The following is a 21260-nucleotide window of genomic DNA, read 5'->3' as shown; positions in this document are numbered from 1 at the left end:
TAAGCAAATACCACATGTATAATGTTGAGAAAAAAAATTCTAGTTTTATATCTCTGCCCTCTATTTTGACATTTTATGCATATTTCTGATACAGAATCATAGATTTTTTTGTGTTAATTGCTTAGGTAAATTAAAGAAAAACTCCACTGTTTTCTAAGGCCTACATCAAATTTTTTAAAAAGGGGGCTTTCAGTTCTATTTTTCTGGAGGAACATTCTTAGAAATGCAGTGAGTTTCTTTTTTCTTTGAGGGGGGGTATGATCTTATCCTATACTGAGAGCAAATTTTGTGTAGTTAAAGCCTTAGAGATTGGTACTTTTCTTTTCCCTAAAGTTTGCAGTTTATAATGTCATGCAAGTGAGTCATCAAGAGAACAAGTGACCCCGACTCTTACAACCTCTCACACAGATGCCACCCTAGTCCCCAGGCTGTTCTTTCTGTTTCTCAGGTTACCTTAGGACTTCTTCTTTTACACATTCACTTTCTCATGATGCAAATTCACACCCATCATTCATGCATGCTAAGAAAGAAGCAACATGTATTATTTCTTAACTGGTGTTCTAACAATTTCTGAACCCAGAACCTGGGACCTAGACAGATGCTTTTGTCTAGATGTCTTCACGGGAAAAGTCAGAAAAGCTAAGAATGCCAATAGGTATTTGCAGAATTCTACCAAGGGAATGCCAAGACTTTGTCTATGCTTTCTTGCAATATTACATGGTCGCTTAATAAACTTGAACCTCACCAACAAAATACATTTATTTGGATTGAAGATTGCATTTGCTTATATTAAAATTGACAACCAGGGGGAAATACTGTCAAAAGGGTAAAAGTTTTCAGCAGGATACAGATTTTAGAAAAAGCACTGCTGTACCAGGAATGGGTGTGGCCTCTTAAATTTGCAGTTGCTTGTGGGGTATGGGCCATGGGGGAGGATGATAAGGGTGGGGATGGGTAGACCTCAGGTTACTGACAATGACTGCAACACTGGTTGAGGGACCTACAATTATCACTGAGGGTCTAAGCAGGGTCTGTGATCTGGTGAAGATACAGTAGGACCAGCAGGTAGTATATAATACAGTGCTCAGAATCAGGAGTTTCTGAGAAGTGTGTGGAACAAGGCCCACAGTGGGGGAAAGGAAATACAGGCCTCAAAGACCCCCCAAGAACCAAATCGTAGGTCAGGAAGTGAGACTAAGCCAGAGAGGGACTGCAGTGTAGGGAAACTGAGGGACTCATGACTCATGCCACGGATATTGGAGACCAAGATACAGCATCAAGACCACATCTATAGTATCCTTGCCACTTGCTTGCTTTATATCCCAACTCCTGATGGAAAGGGTGAGGTAGCAGGTCCACATGGGAACTGGGAGTAAATATGGACTCTACTGACACACAATGACATACAATTTTTGCTTTTCCTTTGTCCCTATGCAACTTTGTATCTCAGAAATGTTTCCCATCTTCCAGAAAGATCTCAAAATTCACAGTATCATTACACCATTTAGAGCTTTTTATTTTTAAATCTGCCTTCATTCATTCAATAAATGCTTAACTGGCCCTGACTGAATACCTTACTCTGGCCCTGCCATCCCAAATGAGCTAGAGAAGTATGATCCTGCCCCCCTGAGCTTGTAGTTTAGTGCAAAAGACCTATACCCATCTAATCAGGTCAAGGGATTGGTCATGAAGGGATTTTAAACATGAGCAACTCCAGTTAGGTATAGCGTCTTCATAATTAAACACCATGGTACTAAGACTATGCGGTACTAAGACTAAGACTAGGTGGCATAGGTCACAGCTAGGGAAAGCTTGCCCAGGCTGTCTGCCTCAAGAACAGGCTTCTCCTGGAGGTATTGGTTCTCTTTCTCCTCGTATTTGATTCTGTCTCAGAGTCTGCATAATCATTATGCAGGGAAAGCACAGTGGCGATCTTCAACTTCCCCTCCAGTTTCATAATCCTGTATTCTATCTATTCAGTAGTTTACAGGACTTCTGAGAGTTTACTCAAAAGACGATCTATTATTACATAACAAATAGCAAAACTAGATAGAATCTAACACAAGCACAGTATACGGCAGCAAGTAGAAAAACTGATTCCAACGAACTACCAACATCTGTGAGATCACTTTTTCAGAACTCAAAATAATAAAATGATTTCAAACTTATCCTTTCAATCTTTACTATTACCTGGGTTAAACCCAAATTCAGGAGACCCTGACTCTGAATCTAAAGCGGCCGGTGGCTTACGTGTACGGACTTACATATTCTGAGAAACTGTCTTTTCCCTTATAGTCTGAGTTAGGAGAAATAAATGAGGTAATATTCTAACTGCAAAAATTACTTGAAAAGTTAAGCTCATATATTTTCTTTGTGTGCAGAGGAGGACATATTAAACATAACAAAACTAACACATTTTAACAAATGGCAGTATATTTCAAATTTAGGGAAGCATGAGATCTGTGAAAGCACCTTATGCAAAATATTTATGTAAGAGTATAAATAAGATATGTTTCACTAAGCAAAGTAAAGTATATGGGCCATATAGAACAGTTCATATGACTAAGCATGCTTTTAAAAAAAACACTGAATTTTTTAAAGCTTCCATTTCACATAAGGTGACGAGGAAAGGGCTCTGCACTGAGATTCATCTCCCAGCTGCAGCTCTGTAACCAAAGAATTGTGAATCATTGAACTATGCACTCATTCACATGGATTTGCTGTTTTCCAGATGGTGGTGAAGAATCGACAAGGTATAGTTTTTGCAGACTCTTTCTACTCCCTTCAATGTCTTTATCTAGAAGATTCCAAGCATCTACCACCTGCCACCAGAAGGAAATTTTTCAGTAAGACAAGATGTCTCTTTTCTTGCATCTCACTTTTGAAAAGTGACTACACTTGAACTTTACTCAAATCTTATTATAAGACTGAAAACAACTGGAAAGAAAGCTTGCACTGATTGGCGATAGGTTTAATGTAAGCAGTTCAAATTTTGAAGGACATCGTATGTAAACCAATTTCATGGATTGGAGACAACCAGTGCATGTGAATTGCACTTTCATTATTCATAGCCTATTTGCATACAAACAAAAGAGCTTATTTTTAAAGAGGTTTTCTGTGTCTTTGTTTTGGTCCCGTGGGAGACTGTGGTCAGAGAGAAGGACACTGGCCATTTTTATACCGCGGATGGCACACTGTGTGTTACATCACCTTTCTCCCTCACCGCTCACTTCCAATTCATTGGCTGCTAATTTTGCAGTTTTCATCACCCTGTTTTGACAGCCTCCTGGCTGGTTGCCCTTAGCATCTTTCTTAGAAGACAATCTGATTATGAAATTCCCTTGCTTTAGAGACACAGTCCTTGTGCCTTACCAATTAGTGCTCCCACTTTTGAGCAAGACACACAAGGCCCTTTACATCTGGAACCCAGTGTTTTCTGTCTATTTTTATCATGTAGCCCATGTGACACCCTGGAACCACACACTGTCCCCTGACGCATCTTGCCAAGCTGTTGCTTCTGCCAGGCGCTCATCTTCCTCCTCCACTGCAGATCTCTGCTGTTGCTCAGGATCCAGGCCACTCCGCAGCTGCTTCTTCACCATGTCTGTATCTTCCTCACTCCCAAACCACACTATTGATTGTTCTACTGTAATAGTTCCCTTGCTTTGTCAGCATTTCACTGTTTATATGGTCACCATGTCCTGAAACCTTGTAAGAGTGGGAAACATAATTCATTCCCTTCACATTCTTGGCACTTGTCATAGTAACAGCTTCAGAGCGGGGCTCAGTACACGTGCACTTATTAAACTCGACATCTGTTAACTGATTACGATGAGGCAGGCATTGTGTAATACTCTAAAGCACTTTAAGTATTTTAAATGAATTGCCTCATTCAATCTTCACAAAGGAAACAGTTTAAGAGAGGTGAAGCCACTTGCCCAGACTACACAGCTAGTGATCTCAAGTTTTTAGTAGGGTATAGGACTGAATAGTTTTTACCTTCTTAGCTGATAGTCCTAGGTGACTACTATTAAAATGTCAGATGGAGGTCTGTGTACTTTTTTGACATAATACTGAATGGTTTGGCACTTTTTGAATATGTCTCTTTACTCTGCTTCTTACTAATTGTGCAACCTTGAGTAAATTACTAAATCTCTCTGAACCTCAATTTCCTCATTTTTTTTCCAGTGGGGAAAATATTATCTAGCCCATGTAATGTTATATCTAACTTGGTTTTTGGTTTTTGCTTTTTTACTCCTGGCAATCATGAACATCTAACAAGCCAGAGGATTCTGGAAATGGAGGCTTAGGTCAGTTACTGTACGGGGGCATGAACTTTCCTATTCCTTGTACTCTAAACTCTCCTTAATGGCCACTTCCTTTGTATTTCTGCCTTCTCCCCTGAGCCCTCAACTGAGTCCCCCAGCCTTTTCCTGTTTGCTGTCTTATAACTCTCAGGCCAAGATCTCAGAGAGAGAAGGTAAAGGAGCTTTCCTGGAGGATCTGCCTTCTTTGGGGCAGAGGGTTGGCTGGATGTAGAGTTGTGCAACTTCATGCATGGACCCCGGGCACTCACTTTCCTAGTTCACTGCATGTTCCTTCTGACCTCTGCTGCCTTATTTTCTAAGCCCAAGCCCTTAGACTCAGTGTCTGAACAGGCCATAAAAATGAGTTTAACCAGCCACATGGGAGGAGAATTAATTCCTCACACAAAGTTGGACAACCCGTGCCAAATTCTCTGGTTGTCACCGTGTGAAAATGGGGCCCACTGTGATCAGGAGGTCTGATTCTCCAGAGCAGTTCAAAATCTAGGCCTATGTAAATTCTCCAGATTTTTGAAATGTTGACCACCAATTATATTTTCTACTTTGGTTACTTTGAGTAATCTCTGCCTGAGGACCATTTTTAATCCACTAGCCTTTAATTTTTATTTCTGCTTTGGACTTTGCTCCTACCCACAGCACTGCCCTGCCCCCTTGCTCTGTCTGTGTCATTTAGTTGCCAGGGCTTGCTTTGCGTTTGTTTGTTTGTTTGTTTGTTTGTTTGAGACAGGGTCTTGATATTCCAGGCTAGCCCTGAACATCACTGATCCTTCTGCCTTGGCCTCCTGAGTGCTAGAATTATAGGCATGAGCACCAGAATTTGCTTTGGATCTTGACTCAACTCAGCTCTCTCCAAGTTTAAATCTTTATGTCCGGGGCTGGGGATTTAGCTCAGCAGCATAAGCGCCTGCCTTGCAAGCACGCAGTAGTGAGTTTGATCCCCGGTACTGATAAAAAGGAAAAAGACAACAACAACAACAAAAAATTTATGTCCACAAATCCTCCTAGTTGCAAGAAGCAAATTTTTCATTCACCAATCTGATATAATATATAGATAGCACAGCAGGTCAGAGCTTGGGTTTGGAATCAGATCAGAATTTGGAATCGTGGCTCTGTCACCAGCTAGGTGACCAGCAGATTCCATTTTCACTCATGGAAAAACAGGCATCGTAATAGTCCCTACTTCCTGCCATTGTGAGGATTAAATGAGGCAAGATATGATGTAATACTATGTACCATAATTCCGGCCAGATAGTAAGAAATGTCCGCTATGATGATACTTCCTTCCTGCAGATTCTCTATAGGATATCTATCTGATTCATCTTCATCTTCCCAATATTAAGTAAAACTTCACTGAATAATTTCATGATTAAGTAGTCCCAGCCCTCTTTTCTCTAGCTCTGACTCACTACAGCTTGGACTCCAAGTATAATACATTCTGAAATCACTCCATTCAGAGTCACCTCACTCTCCTCAGAGAGAGGCCAACAACATAGGCCAAGGTGGGAACTGGTGGCCTAGGCCAAACTAGCCCCTTCCAGACTCACTGGGTGATTATGGGAACAGCAAGAGATTTCACAAGTAAGTTCATTTTTCTGACTTCTCTGGACAAATAAGGCTAAGCTGTCCCGGCCCACATCCTGACACTCAGGCCAGCAGTGTGGTGACGAGCAGCTTGGGGGCTGGGGCCATGAGTGCACCTTCCAGCACTCAAAGGTCATAGGCCCAGGCAGAAGCCACAGGCTGCTTGTTACTCACTTTCATACTCTGGGGTTCTGGGTTGGCCCCTCCTGACCTAAGGGCTGTACTTTACCACTCAGTCAATTCTTAACTCAATTTTATCCAGCGTAACAGGACAATATAAATTCACTGCAGACGTGGCAATTCCTGCCAAAGACTTCTATTTCCACAATTCTGTCATCAATCTAGAGTTAACCACTGAACCTATTTTAAATTGATTATAATTTTATTTTTATGAATTATTTTCTGTTATTTCATTGTTCTTCTGTTGTCTTCTATTATTACAAATTCACTCCCAACTTTGTTTTTAATTATTTAACTATCCATCTATTAAAAATTTAAGTTGATTCTTACTTTTCATTATATTAAATAACACTGTGATAGGCACTTCTGTGCATAATTCTGCTTATTATTTGATTAGCTAGACCCATATAAGTGAAATTATTACAGCAAATATATAAATAATTTCTGATTCTGTGTTTGTGTGGTTTTGTTTTTTGTTTTTGTCTTTTGAGATGGGGTCTCACTTTGTAGTTTAGGCAGGTCTTGAACTCACTATGTAGCCCAGGCTGGCCTCAAACTCACAGCAATCCTCCTGTCTCAGCCTCCCGAGTTCTGGGATTACAGGCATGCACCTCCAAGCCTGGCAAATATTTTCTATAATAAGGGCAACTGGTAGTTTATATATTCTAGAATTAGCAGTACCAATGTGACTAATGTACAAAAAAGTTTTTTCAAATTAGAAGCAGACTAAAGTTCAAGAGTCTAAAAGGCAATTTTTCATAGGCAATTTCATAAAGACAGTCACATGCTTATCGGTGTATAAAATAGGCTTTGATTTTGGCATCCTGCCTTATATGAAATATAGTTTAGGTAACTTTGTTGTTTGGCTTTCACCTTACACACTTGCACCTGGCATCTCTTATCTATATGGTCAACTATAGCAACTTATACATCACTGGTAAAATTCCATTTCCTGGGACCCCTCAGAAATTCAAGACTTGATTTAAAATGTAGGAAATAATAGAATTTTTAAGAAATGAATATGAGCTCTAAATTGTTTTACTTCCATAGAAAATTACATCCACTGTGGGTCTTTCTTTCTTCCTTTCTTTCTTTTTCGGCACTGAGTATTGAACTAGGGTTTGCAAGTGCTGTACCACGGAGCTGCACTTTCGGTTCTGTTTTAAAATTTTATTTGGGGACAGGATCCTGCTCAGTTGCACAGGCTACCCTCCAATTTGTGCCCTGGCTGAGCTTTCTGAGTAGCAAGGCCTAGAGGTCCCCCTAAAGTCTCATGCAATCACAGTGGGGCTTTTGAAAGCTGATTGGATTCTGGGGTGCTATGCCTGACTTGCTATTAGTCACCTACTAAGAGGAGAGACGCCTCACTGGGGCATGGCTCAGAGGGCTCATTCATCTCATCGCTCTCCGCTTCCCCACTCCCATAACGTGAGCAGCTGTCCCCTGCCAGGTCCCTCTGCCGTGACACCCTGCCTCGGACCCAGTCAACCATCAACTGAAATCTCTGCAAACTGTGAACTAAAATATATCTTTCCTCTTTTAAATCATGGATTTTAGGTGCTGTGCTCCAGTAATGAGGAACATACCTAAGATGCTAGGATTGCAGGTGTGTGCCACCATGCCAGGCCCATTACAAAGTCTTATAACTTTCATGGCACTGGTAAATTGCCTCACTTTACAGAGGAGGACAGTGAAATTCAGGGTGTTGGATACTTTCCCCAAGTCAACACCATGGTACATTTGTAGAGAACTATGTACTAACAGCTTATTGTTTGATAATTACAGCCCAACTGACTCAAAACCTTGGCATTATCTAAGGCGCTGTATTCACCATAAACAATGGAAAACAGTTCCTGTGAGCACCTGTGAAAACTTGCACAGTTCACTGCTATAAAACAACACATCGCCCCTAACATGAGGTTTTTGAGGACCGAAATCATGTTTACTCATCTTCAGTGTCTTTCTAATGTGTAGCGCCTAGAACAAAGATTCTGAATGAACAAGAGGGGAAAAATACTGGAAACAGAAACAAGAGAGTGTTCAAAATGGAGATGAGCCTTTTAAGACCTTGCATGTATAGGGACAAATTGCTTTCCAGGAAGTTTATATGAATCCATATTCTGACACCAGTAGTGTATGAGACACCTCTTATCACACACTCACTGCATCAATATCCCAAAAGCCAAGATTGTTAATTTGATAAACGAAAATGTCTTGTGGGTGTTTGAATTTGAGGGAGGGGGATATTGAATTTGTATGCCTTTCGTATTTAGGAAGATGAGCACTCTGAATTTTTAAATTGCTTTTTATAACTTTTATTTGAAAATAATTATAGACTATCTCTGCATGTGTGTAGTTCTAGGAAATTCTGTGACATGTAGGTTCATCTGATGACTGCCGTTATTGAGACACAGAACTACGTCACCCCCAAAAGCCTGCCTCCTGCCATCCCCTTCTAGTCACACAGCCCTGCTCTTCCCAACAGCCCTCCCTGTTCAAACTGCTAATCTGTCTCTCTCCCTGGGACCCTCAGACTCTAACAACATCATGTTAATGCACTCAAGCAGTATGCAAACTTTGGGGACTGGTATTTTACCAAGCATAATTCCTTGGAGATTTATCCAAGTTTTTGTCTGTATAAGTAATTCTTCTCCTTTTATCATTGGATATTATTCCCTGGTGTATAATGTACCACAATTTGATTATTCACAGTGAAAGACATTTCTTTTTTTGTTTTTCAGTTTTTGATTATTATAAATGAAGCTTGTATGAATATTCATGTACAAATTCTTTTGTGAACATGGATTTTTGTTTCTCTGGGGTAAATGCTCAAGATTGCAATTGCAAGGTCACACGGAAAGTGCATGTTTATTTTTCGTAAGAAACTGCCAAACTGCTTTCTAGAGTGACTGTACCATTTTACACTCTTAGCAGCAATAGGTGTGTGATCCTGCTTCTCAGTATTCTGCCAGCAATGGTTATTTTTATGACTTTAACCATGCTGATCCATAATGATTATTTCCATAACCATTAGTAGCATTGAACATCTTTTCAAGTGTTCATTTGGTACATGTATATCTTCTTTGGGAAAGATATCTTTTGCTCAATTTTTCTTATTTGGGTAGTTTTCTTGTTTAATCTGATAAATCAAAATACCTCATTTGTGTCTGAGTTCACATATCTTTAATATTTAGTGAGAATGAGTTTTTTTGGTCATTTAGATTTTCTGTTTAAACATCATGGAATGATTAAATACATTTGAATTTCTTTTGTAATTACATAATGATTGATTTCCGTTTCAGATCAGTTATTAAACATAATGTATCAGTTATTTCAACAGTGTGCTCCACAATTTGTTTAGTTGATTGAAAATGGTTTTAAGAGGGTGGTATCAGCAGGGACCAGGGATATAGCTCAGTGGCATAAGCACTTGCCTGGCAAGTGGGAGGTCATGAGTTTGGTCCCCATTACCTTCCTCCCCCCAAAAAGATGGGTGGTATCATCCAGGTTTACTTTTTGGGTAGGTGTCTTTTGGATTTACCCAGTTGTGTCAGTGTCTGGCTGACATAGACTTCTTGGCTTACTTAGCTAAACGGTCATTCATTTTTGTTAGATTTTTTGTGCAATTAAATCTAGTTATTTTGATCTTCAATAATACAGAGTTGTGATATTTAGATGGTTTCTCTATATTTCCCTGACAGTACAGAAAACGAATTTTAGACTCACTTTGACCCAAAACTTTCTAAGAAAATGCTTTAATACTTCTTGTTCTAATTCTCTTGTGTCTTTTTCTGCTTATGGATATAAATTATGTGTGACCTGTGAAATGCCAGTTGGCTTGTTTTCCCCTTTGTATCACCAAATTCACTAAAGCTCTCCTCTCTGAGAATTCTCAAGCAACGGCTTTGGTTAGCCATACAAGATGGAGTCTGTGTGCATAGCAAAACTTCAATATGTCGGGGCTGGGGATTTAGCTCAGCGGCATAAGTGCCTGCCTTGCAAGCAGGCAGTCGTGAGTTCGATCCCTGGTACTGATAAAAACGAAAAAGACAAAAAAAAAAAAAAAAAAAAAAAAACTTCAATATGTCAAATGAGAGCTACAAAAGTCCTTATGTTCTTGAAATCCTTGCCAAATCAGTGTGGGGGGAAAAAGAAGCATCGACTTTTCTCTCATTACAGTGGATAAGGGAAGACTCCAAGTCTGGTTGAATTGACTCTAGGGCATTTCCATGTGGCTGTTATTAAACAGCACAGAGGATCTGGCGAATGGGGTCCCATTTTGTCACCAAATGCTTTACAGGAGTGATTCTCCTGGGTCCCTCCATACTCTAACTGTTAGGCTCACTTTTTAAATTTAACTCCAAGTACTTTAAAGGTCACTGAGTACCTCTGGACTGACATTTTCAGTCACTGTTCTACTTCACCTTTCCACAGAATTTGACGCTGTGACTACCCTCCGCTTTGTGAAATATTTTTGTGCTCTTCAGTGACCTAATCCTTTTTGATTTCCCCACCAGCTGTCTGATACACTAATCATCGTTTTTCTAGCTGTTCACACTCTTACCAAGAGCATCCGTTTGCCAGCAATGTTACACCAACTGAATGGCTAGAACAATAGAAATTTTTTTTTTCCTATAAGCTAGAAGTATCCAATAAAGATATCAAGCATGTCGGCTCCTTTTGAGGGCCACAGGTAGGGACTGGATCTGTTCAAGGCTCTCTCCTTGGCTAGTGAATGCCATCTGGTCTTCCCTTCATGTGTGTTTCTCTCTGTAAATTTCCACTTCTTAAATTGGGCCCACCCTAAGGGACTCATGTTTACTTGATTATCTCTGCAAAGACTCTGCTTCTAAATATGGTAAGTTTTTGGGGTCCTGGAATTTAGAATTTCAACATATGAATGGAGAGGTTATAATTTAACCTTTAATGCACAGTCATTTACAGTCACCTTTTATGCCATCTGAGATGTCAGTGTAGAATTTTGGTGAATGTACTCTGTCTTTCTGTGAACATGTCCTCTCCTCACATCTCTCTTATCTCTTGGTTTCTATTTTTTCCTAGTTTCCTCCAACCTCTCTAGCCTCTCCCTGGCATCCACTGTGGATTCTTCTTCCTCGTATCCCTCTTTATCTGCCAAGGTTTTCCATGTTCCATTCATAACACTGCAATCCATTCTCCTGTTTCCCTGATGAACTCACCCACGCAGTATTTCAACTATCACCTATTCCCATGCCCCGCCCATGCATGCTTCTTCTTACAGATGTGCAGCTGATGATCCCCTGGCGCTGCTCCACGGGCATGCAAATTCAACCTGTGACACCATGAATGTACCATCTGTCCTCCCTCCTCTTATCCAAACCCACTCTACTTCCTACGTCCCCATTTTGTGAAGGATGCCACTGAGTGCTTAGGTCTCTCTTCTTTCCCTAATTTCCATGTGTCAAAAGCCAAAGCATGTCATTTCTACTCCTTAAATAGCTTTTAAACGCATCTTATCCTCTCTGAATACCACCATAACTGGCCTCAGAGTCATCTCTGTCTTGTGCTAACGTTTGCTCCACATTTCATCTAAGCAAGTAGTGTGGCCTTCAGCTCCCATTCAGCCCTCTTTTCTGGTGTTTGCTTTCATTATGATCAGTCACTCCCTGGGGGCTGGCCTTGTCCTTGGCCACTGCTACTTTCAGGGTAGCCCTTATAAGTCCAACTGGTAGCTGTCCTCCCTGCCTCCGAGGACACTGAACACTTCGGCTGGAAAAAAAGTTTTTTCTTCATTCTAGTTCTAAAAATGCCATTAAGTAGTTTTATAATCTTAAATTAATTCCCCTCGGTATTTCTTAATCTTAATAGTAACAATAAAATGATTAATAATACTTACTGGGCACTTACCAGAACAAAGTTTTGGGCATTTTTAGATGGGTTTTCACAATAAAACATCACAACCAACTAGTTGACATGCCACTACTTTATCCACTTTTACAAAAACAAGAACAATAAAAAATTGAATTTGACTGATTAAGCAGGAGGATCAGAAGTTTAAGCAATTTAGGCCCTGTCTCAAAATTAAAAAAAAAGAACTGAGGATATAGCTCAGTATGAGCCCCTTGGATTTGATCCCCAGTACAGGAGGGTGGGGGGATTGAGACTAATTAAATTATGGCTGAAGTGTGCATATTTTGAAGAGAAGTCCAGACATGAAAAAAGCTAAACATTAAGCGCTGAAGCCCTAACATGGAATCCCACAAATTATGAGTGATCACACACTTGGCAACAGTTCTAGGAGAGGCAGCATAGCTATTGGTTTATTTTTTTTTAAATGTCTGATTTTATTTTTCAGTCTGCATACATGATTCAAGTTCAAAATCACTCAGAAGAAAATAAAAGCCACCTGTGGTTTTTATTAACATTCTGTTCATGCATGTATCACATATAAAAGTGATAGTACTTTTTTTGCTCCTTAGGCTAAACATATTATGAATAGTTCTATAACAGAATTTTTAATGATTGCATGATATTTCTTGATGAATGGTCCATAATTAACTAATAACTTATTTTTAGACATTTAAATGATAAGGTTTTTCTATTGGAAACAACATGAAGAAAAGATCACTAAAATCTTACAGACATGTATTATTAAATTCCTAGGATAAATTCATAAAAGGCAACATGTTTTGTTAAAGGGTATACACATTTGGAGGGCTTTCTGATTTGTTTTGCCAGATTACTGTCTAGAAAGATTATATGATCAGCTGTGAACAGTAAGGACCCCTCTCTTTTAAGCAACATGGAGGATCTTGCCTGCTTTTTTCATGTAACATTTGCCACTTTGAGAAAAAAATGAAGTTTCATTGTTTGAATTTCACTTATTTTATTTCTAATAAGAAGTTATTAGAAATAATTGTTAGTATTTGTTGGTTCATAATCAATTTTCAGGCACTAAAACAAAAAGAATCTTAATAAGAACAAATCTTAAAAAGAACAATGATCGGGGGCTGGGGATTTAGCTCAGCGGCATAAGCACCTGCCTTGCAAGCAGGCGGTTGTGAGTTCGATCCCTGGTACCGATAAAAATGAAAAAGACAGAAAAAAAAAGAACAACCATCCGATCCTATAGAACTTTTCAGGCAGTGCAAGCATAATTAAGTGATATTACCTCTACAGAAGTTCTACAAAAATGACAAATCCTGATACATATATGTCAAAGATGATAAGGTAAGACAAGACAAGATATTAATTTCTAAATTCTGCTGGAGGAGAAAGGAATCTTTATTTGGAAACAAAAGCAGCAAAGCTATTTCCCAAGCCAGTAAGTGCTTGGTAGGAGAGTTTGACTTTCAAAGAATAGTACAAGTAAGAAGTTGTGACTGACCCCAGCTGCAGTCTTGCAAAAGAAGAGCGGGTGTGGCTTCCCCCAGGAAGTTCCTGCCCTGGGAACTTGCCACCACAGGAAGGAATCTTATACTCAGGCGGGCAAGAAAGATTTTAGTTGAAGGCGGCGTGGCCTTCAATGAGTTATTTAGTTTCTTTCGCTCATCTGTAAAACGTGATGATAATGTCTGCTGGAAAATCATTCTGACGCAGTGCAAATCACACTAGAAAAGTACACACAGCCCAACAGGCATGGTTGCTACACAAAAGCTAATTGAATTACTATACTTCTTTCCACTACTCCACCCTACTCAGAATCTCCCATAGCTTGTTAGTGACTCATTATTTGAGTTTTGTATTTTCTCCTTACAGTCATTCCCTGGTATTCATGGGGAATTGGCTCCTAAACCCTGTGAATACCCGAATCTAAAATGCTTAAATCCCTTATGTGAAAAAGCACAGTATTTGCATATATCTGTGTACATGCTCCCACATGCTTTTCCATAGTCACTAGAATATTTATAGCACCTAATGAAATGCAAATGCTATGTAAATAGTTGCTACGATGTACTGTTCAGGGAATAGTGGCAAGAAACAAAAAGGTGTATATGTTTAGTACTGACACAACTATTGCAGGCTGGCTGAATCCACAGACCACAGAGAGGGAGCCCACTGATCAGAGGAGCAACTGTGCCCTCTCTTCTTCCTTTCCTGCGCCCTTTCTCCTCCCCTCTTCTCTGGTCTCTCCACCTTTAGGTCAAATTGAACCTGAAATACTAAAACCTTTTCCTCTCATCATATGTCACGTTTCGTTCAAGCATTTAAAAATCTCAACCCCAATTTAAAAACCAATCACTGTAAACATTCAATATGCAACCAACAAGTTTACAAAGCCAAAACTAACCACTTTTAAAAAAAGAAGCCCGGTCAATAAACTGATTTGGCACCTCTAGTAATTCTCAGCTTCTGGGGGCAAAGATTTCCAGTATGAAATAAATAAGCAAAATGACCAACCAACCAAACAAGCAAGCGAGTGGGCAAGGCTGTTTATCCCAGCCTTGTGTGAATCAGCCCAGAGCGCGCTCTAAGGAGGGACTGGCTTCCGGCTCCAGCTGAAGTTTCCCATCACAAAGTCTTCCCTGCCCCAGGGGTTCTCACCTTTGGCTTTGGAACAGACTTGCGGGTCCTGAATGTACCTTAGAGTCCTCACATCAGCCTCCCACTCAGGTCCCACCCCATAAGAGCCTTGCAAAGAGCTGGGAGCGGCTCACTCACCATCCTGGACCCATCTCCAGCCGGGAGCAGTGTGAAATCTGCGGTGGAGCAGACGGCAGGGGGGAGAGAGCCTCGGCCTCCTCCGCGATGACCCGCGCGCTGTGCACTTTCTTTAAGACGAGCGGTTCCTCTTTTCACTCCGGCCTTTGCCCACACTGGAGGAAGATTATTTAACCCTTTTATTTGCTTTTCAAAATACATTGACCAAGGTCTACACACGGGCACACCCACACACACCCACTCAAGATATATATATATATATATTTTTTTTTTATTTATTTATTTTAAAAAGCAATCCGTGGCCTGAGTGCTGTGCAGCACGTTAAGGCGAGGCTAAAAACCCCTTTTGAAGATTTCCCTCCCAAAAAATGAAACAACTAAAAAAAAAAAAAAATGAAGCATTTTCAGATTTTGATGTCAGTAAAAAGTGTGTTTTATAATGGGGGTGGACCCAGAGTGAATCCATTTCAGCCGCCCATCTCCACCACCCAGGTGAAGAAGGATGCAACACTCCCCCAGGAGGCCTCCCCGCAGGAGGGACTGTTCCCCCCAGCTCTCTCCCTGCAGCCTAAGGTCCCCATGATGAAACACAGCTTTCTGAAAACAAGCGTGAAAAAAAAGCAGCATTACGAAATTTTATAGACAGCCTGCGAAACACAGAAGTCACCAAACCATACAGAAAGAATTTTGAGCTTTAAAGTCAGTTAGACTGGCAGATGGGCGATGGCATATTTGTTGCAAATTAACTTAACTCAGAATGGTCAGAAAAAAATTAGTAGTAGTAAATAACCTCAATTATTTTAATGAAGTCTGATGATAATATGATATTATACACACTAACTGCATCAGGGAAGCAAAGTCAACAGATTATCAATTTTCAAATTAAAATATAGAACACTGATTCTTGTGTCAATACTGATAATTTCATCCATATTTGAACATATTTTTTGAAAACAGAAAGACAGAACTAGGGATATAGATCAGCAATCTAACATGAGACCTAGCACAATAATTTTTAAAAAAAAGAAAGAAAAAGGAAAAAAGAAATGTGAACGTAGCAAAATACAACAAAAATAGATTATATAACTTCCAAATCACTGCAAAACAGGACTGTAAATATAATGGTATTTAGAATTAAATGACCCATTAGAAACTAACACTGCATAACAAAACAAAGCAAAACAAAACAAAAAGATCAATCTATGTAAACCCCATGTTATCATTTAGATCTCAAATATCTCCCAAATTCTCCTGTGTGTGGAAGATAATCGTATTATGGGGTGCCCTGCTCACCGGTGGTTTCATCCATTGTGTCTGCTGCTGGACGTGGTCCTGCTTGGATGTGTGTGGGTTGAGTTCCCATCTGGAAGGTACTCCTTGTCACTGGCTCCTCCTCCCGCTCTGCTTTCTGGCTGACATGGGTTGAGTACATTTTCCTCCCCACACACCCCTGCCATCCTGTTTTTTTTTGGAGCCTGCAGACCATGAATGAAATCCATGAGATGAAATAAATTTCGCCTTTAAGTTGTGAGTGTTGTAAATTTCCTCAGCCAGGAGGAAAATTATTTAAAACTCTTATGTCGCAGATGTTAAAGATGGGGAGTAATTTTTCAGCTTGTCAGTATCAATGTAGATGCTAATTTTTATTTAAGGTAGAATAATCATTTTCGTAAGTTATGACTTTTCACAGTCATTGGACAACATAATAGCACATCAAGTAGATAACATTGGGACAAAATTACCTCCCTAATGTCAATTTTTTAAAATTTTTTAAAATTTTATTTAAAGAAAGACTAAACAAAACAGAAATGGGTAGAAATAATACGTATGTTCAAAGAAAAAATAAACAGAAATCACTAGTTGATGTTTACATACTGTCCTTGTGATAACTCAGACCCCGGTATAAAATCCAAGAAAGCAAGAAATTAAAATTTGAGAAGCAAAGGCTTTATTAGGTAAAATCCAGGCCTGGTGACGAGTCTCCGGGAGCCAATTTGGAGACTGCGCACCTCACAGCTAAAAGTCAGGACTTTTTATCTTGTAAATCCACAAACAGCTGTTGGTCACACAATGTAAGGAGGGGGGTGGGGGTGTGACGCACTACAAAGCAGAAATGGCAATTCCAAGTCTCCCTGCATACTAGCAAGTTTAGATAAGAAGAAATCTTGTTTTTCTTAGCAAAGAATAGAGAGGTCTAACAGCAATTAACAACCTTAGTTACCTTACTTTAGCACCACAACTGTTCTATTTGTAGAGGGCAACAATGGTTAACATATCAATTAGGTAAGATTTTACAATTCTTTATAGCGGAGAGCATTGATTAACATATCAATCCTTTGCCCAGAGGGAAAGGAAAACACACATTTACAGTAAGGCCAAGTTACAGTTATTGTTACGACACAAACGAAGCTATTTTAGTGAAGAATGTACAATCTAATACAATCTAATGCAATTAACACAATTTGTGATGGGCTACCGGGTAGGGAAGAGGAGCTATTACCTCAGGCCTTTGTTTTATGGCCTTTAGGAAGTTAAAACTTAACCTAGTTAAATTTGAAGGGAGAAGGGGAGGGGAAGCAGCAGGTGGGCTTATACCTTAGAACAGACCTTAGGATAGCTAGGGGGGCTTAGGTTATAACAGTCCTCTTACAAATAGTTGTTCAAGATACCAAGTGGGAATTCAAACAACGAGACTGCAAACAGTTCTGTTCAACTATCCAACAATAACTTAGTCTTGTAATCCACAAACGAGTCCCTAAACTCGAGTTCAAAAATGAGGCAAAAACATATTTTAAAAAGCAGCGCTGGTTTATTTTATCCTGGGCCCAGCGACAGTGCCGTCAGGGTTGCAAAAGCTGTGTGTCCTCCTCAAAGCTTGCAACCTTTATCACAGTTTACAAAGTAAGGGGTTTGGGGTGTGGATCAGGAAATCTGCTAAGGAAATGAGGAACACCTTTGTTTTCCTTAGCAGAGGATAGAGTAGTCTAGCAGTAATTAACAATTCTTTGTCAACTTATTTTAGCACTACATCTGTTATTTGTAGAGGGCAACAATGGTTAACATATCAATTAGGTAAGATTCTCAAGGATTCACAATTCTTTATAGAAGGGAGCATTGATTAACATATCAATTAGGTCACCCAGAAGAAACCCCCCCCCATACAGAACAGTAGGGGGAGGGGGCTGCGGATTTAGCTCAGCAGCATAAACACCTGCCTTGCAAGCAGGCGGTCGTGAGTTCGATCCCTGGTACAGAAAAAGACAAAAAGAAAAAAAAAAAGAACAGTAGGCGGCATTACAGGTACTTTGGCATAATACAAACATAACGAATCTCTTTTTGCTAGGGTACAGCACTTAGTAATATGGTTGTCAATCCTATACACTTAAACATACATGCAGTTATCCTTATCTTCTTTTATGTTGAGATTAAACAAACCAAAGCAGGCTAAAATCACTCAGAACAAAGAATAGTACTATTGCTGGATGTCACATCACGACACTCTGGGATCAGCACTGGGGACTGTAGTGTCTTTTTTTTTTTTTTTAATTTTATTTAAAGAAAAACTAAACAAAGCAGAAAAGGGGTAGAAGTAATACATACTTTCAAAGAAAAGAATAAACAGTAAGAAATCACTAGTTAATGATTACAGATTGTCCTCTTACAAATAGTTATTCAAGATACTGTGGGGATTCAAACAGTGAGACTGCAACCAGTTCTGTTCAGCTATCCAACAAACACTTAGTAATATGGTTGTCAATCCTATACACTTAAACATACATGCAGTTATCCATATCTTCAATTATGTTGAGATTGAACAAACCCAAACAGGCTAATATCACTCTGAACAAAGTCCCTAATGTCAATTTATAATTTTAGTACTTTTATATTCTTAACAGTTTTGTAATTAGTGTTTTTGTGAGTTCTTAGTATCCATTTGTTACCAAAAGGTGCAAAAAATTATCCCAAAATTTAAGTGCTCAAACTGAGAATTTTTTATCAGCACGTTTGCATGCATTCATGGTGAGTAGCTGGTATCTATCCATGACACACCTTGATTCTTGTTACAGTTTCTTCCCTTCTTCATGCTATGTCTCCTTGGCATTTGCAAAAGATTCTCTCTCTCTCTCTCTCTCTCTCTCTCTCTCTCTCTCTCTTTCTCTCTCTCTTTCCTATTATTTATTTTTTATTTTGCTATTAAACTTACTTATTCTTAGGATTCTCATATAAGAAAAACCATTCAATATTTAGACTTGTGTATCTGATTCATTTAACTTAATATTAAGGATTCAAGGTGCATCCATTTACCCATAAGTGACGTGAGTTTATTCTTATTTATGGCAGAGTGGTGCTCCACTAATATAAATACCACATTTTCTTTATCTATTTATCTGTTGATGGTAATGTAGGCCACTTCCAAGAGTTAGCTATTATGAATCACGCTGCTCTAAATATGGGCATGCATACATCACTGTGATATGTGTTTTTATTTTTGATATTCTTATATATCAAAAATATTAGTCATCTGGGGACTAGCTGGCAAAAATTTTTTCCCATTTGTTAGATTGTCCCCTCACTCTGCGGTTTCCTTTGCTCTTTTTAATCTAATATACTCTCATTTGATGATTCTTGATGTTATTTTTTGTGCAGCTGGGTTCCATTCAGAAAGTCCTTGTGTATGGCTTTTGGGAAGATACATAGTGATAGAACTGTGGAGTACTGGCAGTGGCTGAAAAGATAGGAAGTATGAAATATAAATGACCTTTATGTTGAGAATGTGGGGAGAGACACCCCTGATCCCCTGGGGCACGGCATCTCCCCCCGGGGTCAGCGATCTCTCCGTGGAACACGTGGAGTGGGGGCCTATATGTAGCTTAGGTTAGGGGTGGTGCCTGAGGGGGCATTAGGGATGCACAAGTAGTCCATTGGCACTAGTTTGGCACCAGAGATAGATTCCTAGGAGTGGAGGAGATAGAGGCTCTTGGTTCCGGCTGAGGCTTTTCCAGCTGCAGTGTCTGGTCTGGGCCAAAACTCTTTCATATCCTGTCTTATGATTATTATTATGAAAAGGGGCAAAGATTTCTCTCTTTAACTGCTTCCTGTTGGCAGAGGGCACTGTACTGGGGTCTAGGGGAGTCAACGGGATGATGGTTGATGCCCAGGTAGAAGCTGGTGCCAGATGTTTTAGCCAGGACAACTTCACTGGTGAATGCACGTATGTTAGACTGGAAAAACAAAGAGACAAGATGTTATGAGGAGACATGGCACTGTCATATTTAAGGACCCAGGTGAGGTAGAAGGAAAGGTGCTTTTGATTTAGACATGTCATTATATCAGGAAAACATTGAGGTAGAAACATTTGCACAGTAAGGCAGAATTCTGAAAAATAAATGTAGGGTTAGGAGGAGTGAAGTTATAAGAGGTGATTACTCCCCCACCTGAAAGGGTAAAAGTTAAAAGGGTAGGTAAGTAAGGCTTGTCTCTGGTATGCATGACGTTGGAGTCTTTAGGAAATACTGTTAAGAGTCCTGCTGTAAAAGAATAAGAAATTAGAAACCAAATTGGATAACAAACATGACAGCCTGAGAGTCATGGCTGTGGGGCCTTGGTAAGGCAGAGATGAATAGGCAAAAGGATGGTGAGATCTAGGGCCTGAGTGATGCGAAACCAGAATGGCAGTCTAGCAACTTTGATCACTGTTGAGGTTGCCAAAAATATCAGGTATGGGTCACTGTAACCTGGTTGTAGTGCTTGGAATGATTTGTTGTAACAGAACTTTAGCAAGTATATCAGCAGTTTTCTTGGTTGTGGGAAAGGCTTTTATGTATCCTGAAAAAGTATGAACAAAATGAGAAGACAAAATGTATCTGTCAGCCTTGACCAGGGTTGCCTGAGAAATTGGTGAATAAGAAAGGAAGGGGGTGGTCTTATATCACTGAGGAGAGGTTTACTAGTGATAACAGGTGGAAGCTGTTGAAGCCTCAGTGTGTCTAAGTTAGCCTGTATAAACACAAGGAAATAAAAGGCATTTTAAGATTTAGGACTGCGACCTGCATGAAATAGGCCCTGTTTATAAATGCATAGGTTGACCCTCAATGTCTCCTAGAGATTGAGGACTTATTATAGTGGCCTGAAAACTCAGGAAGAACTCTGTACATAGAGAATGTCCTACCTGAGACTTTTAGTGGGACTTGGACTCTGAGACCGACACCTATAAAGGGGACTGTCGTTGGCCCTGAGCCCCTTCAGTCTTTGGCAGCAAGTTTCAGCGATGAATCTGGCAGCAATTTCCTGTGAGGGCTAGAAGTTAGGATGGCTTCCCACTCTCTGGTGGCTAGGACTGTCCAGTAGCCCTGGAGTAAGATCTCAAAGAACGCCAGGATGTGGCACTCTCTTGCCCAATGTCTTCTGCTGCATTTGAGCATGGTCCGTGGCGGGGCCCGGGCAGCTCCACCTTGTGTTGGTTTACCTGTCTCAGAACTCCAAGTGTCACTGTTATCTCTGTTGTTGAAAATATGAAAAGCCATATTAAGAAGG

General features: G+C 39.9%; 1 protein-coding gene across 2 annotated transcripts in view; it reads right to left on the bottom strand.

Annotated features, from left to right (window-relative positions):
* The window catches only part of Cd86 (CD86 molecule), a 60395-nt gene extending 45527 nt beyond the window's left edge, over positions 1–14868 (bottom strand). Inside the window, exon 1 of one of the 2 annotated variants that reach the window (XM_013151828.3) lies at positions 14727–14868. In XM_013151828.3, the coding sequence (XP_013007282.2) occupies positions 14727–14740 (14 nt within the window). In that variant the 5' untranslated portion in view covers positions 14741–14868. Of the gene's footprint in view, positions 1–14609; positions 14672–14726 lie in introns of those variants that run through there. The other variant, XM_013151830.2, reaches the window with a different exon arrangement.
* Positions 14869–21260: the final 6392 nt, after the last annotated feature.

Source organism: Cavia porcellus, unplaced genomic scaffold (assembly GCF_034190915.1).
Source record: "Cavia porcellus strain 051 isolate PalLab524CR breed Dunkin Hartley unplaced genomic scaffold, mCavPor4.1 scaffold_15, whole genome shotgun sequence".
Taxonomy (NCBI): domain Eukaryota; kingdom Metazoa; phylum Chordata; class Mammalia; order Rodentia; family Caviidae; genus Cavia; species Cavia porcellus.
Note: the sequence above shows the minus strand (reverse complement) of the source record. Positions and strands in the feature narration are given on the sequence as shown.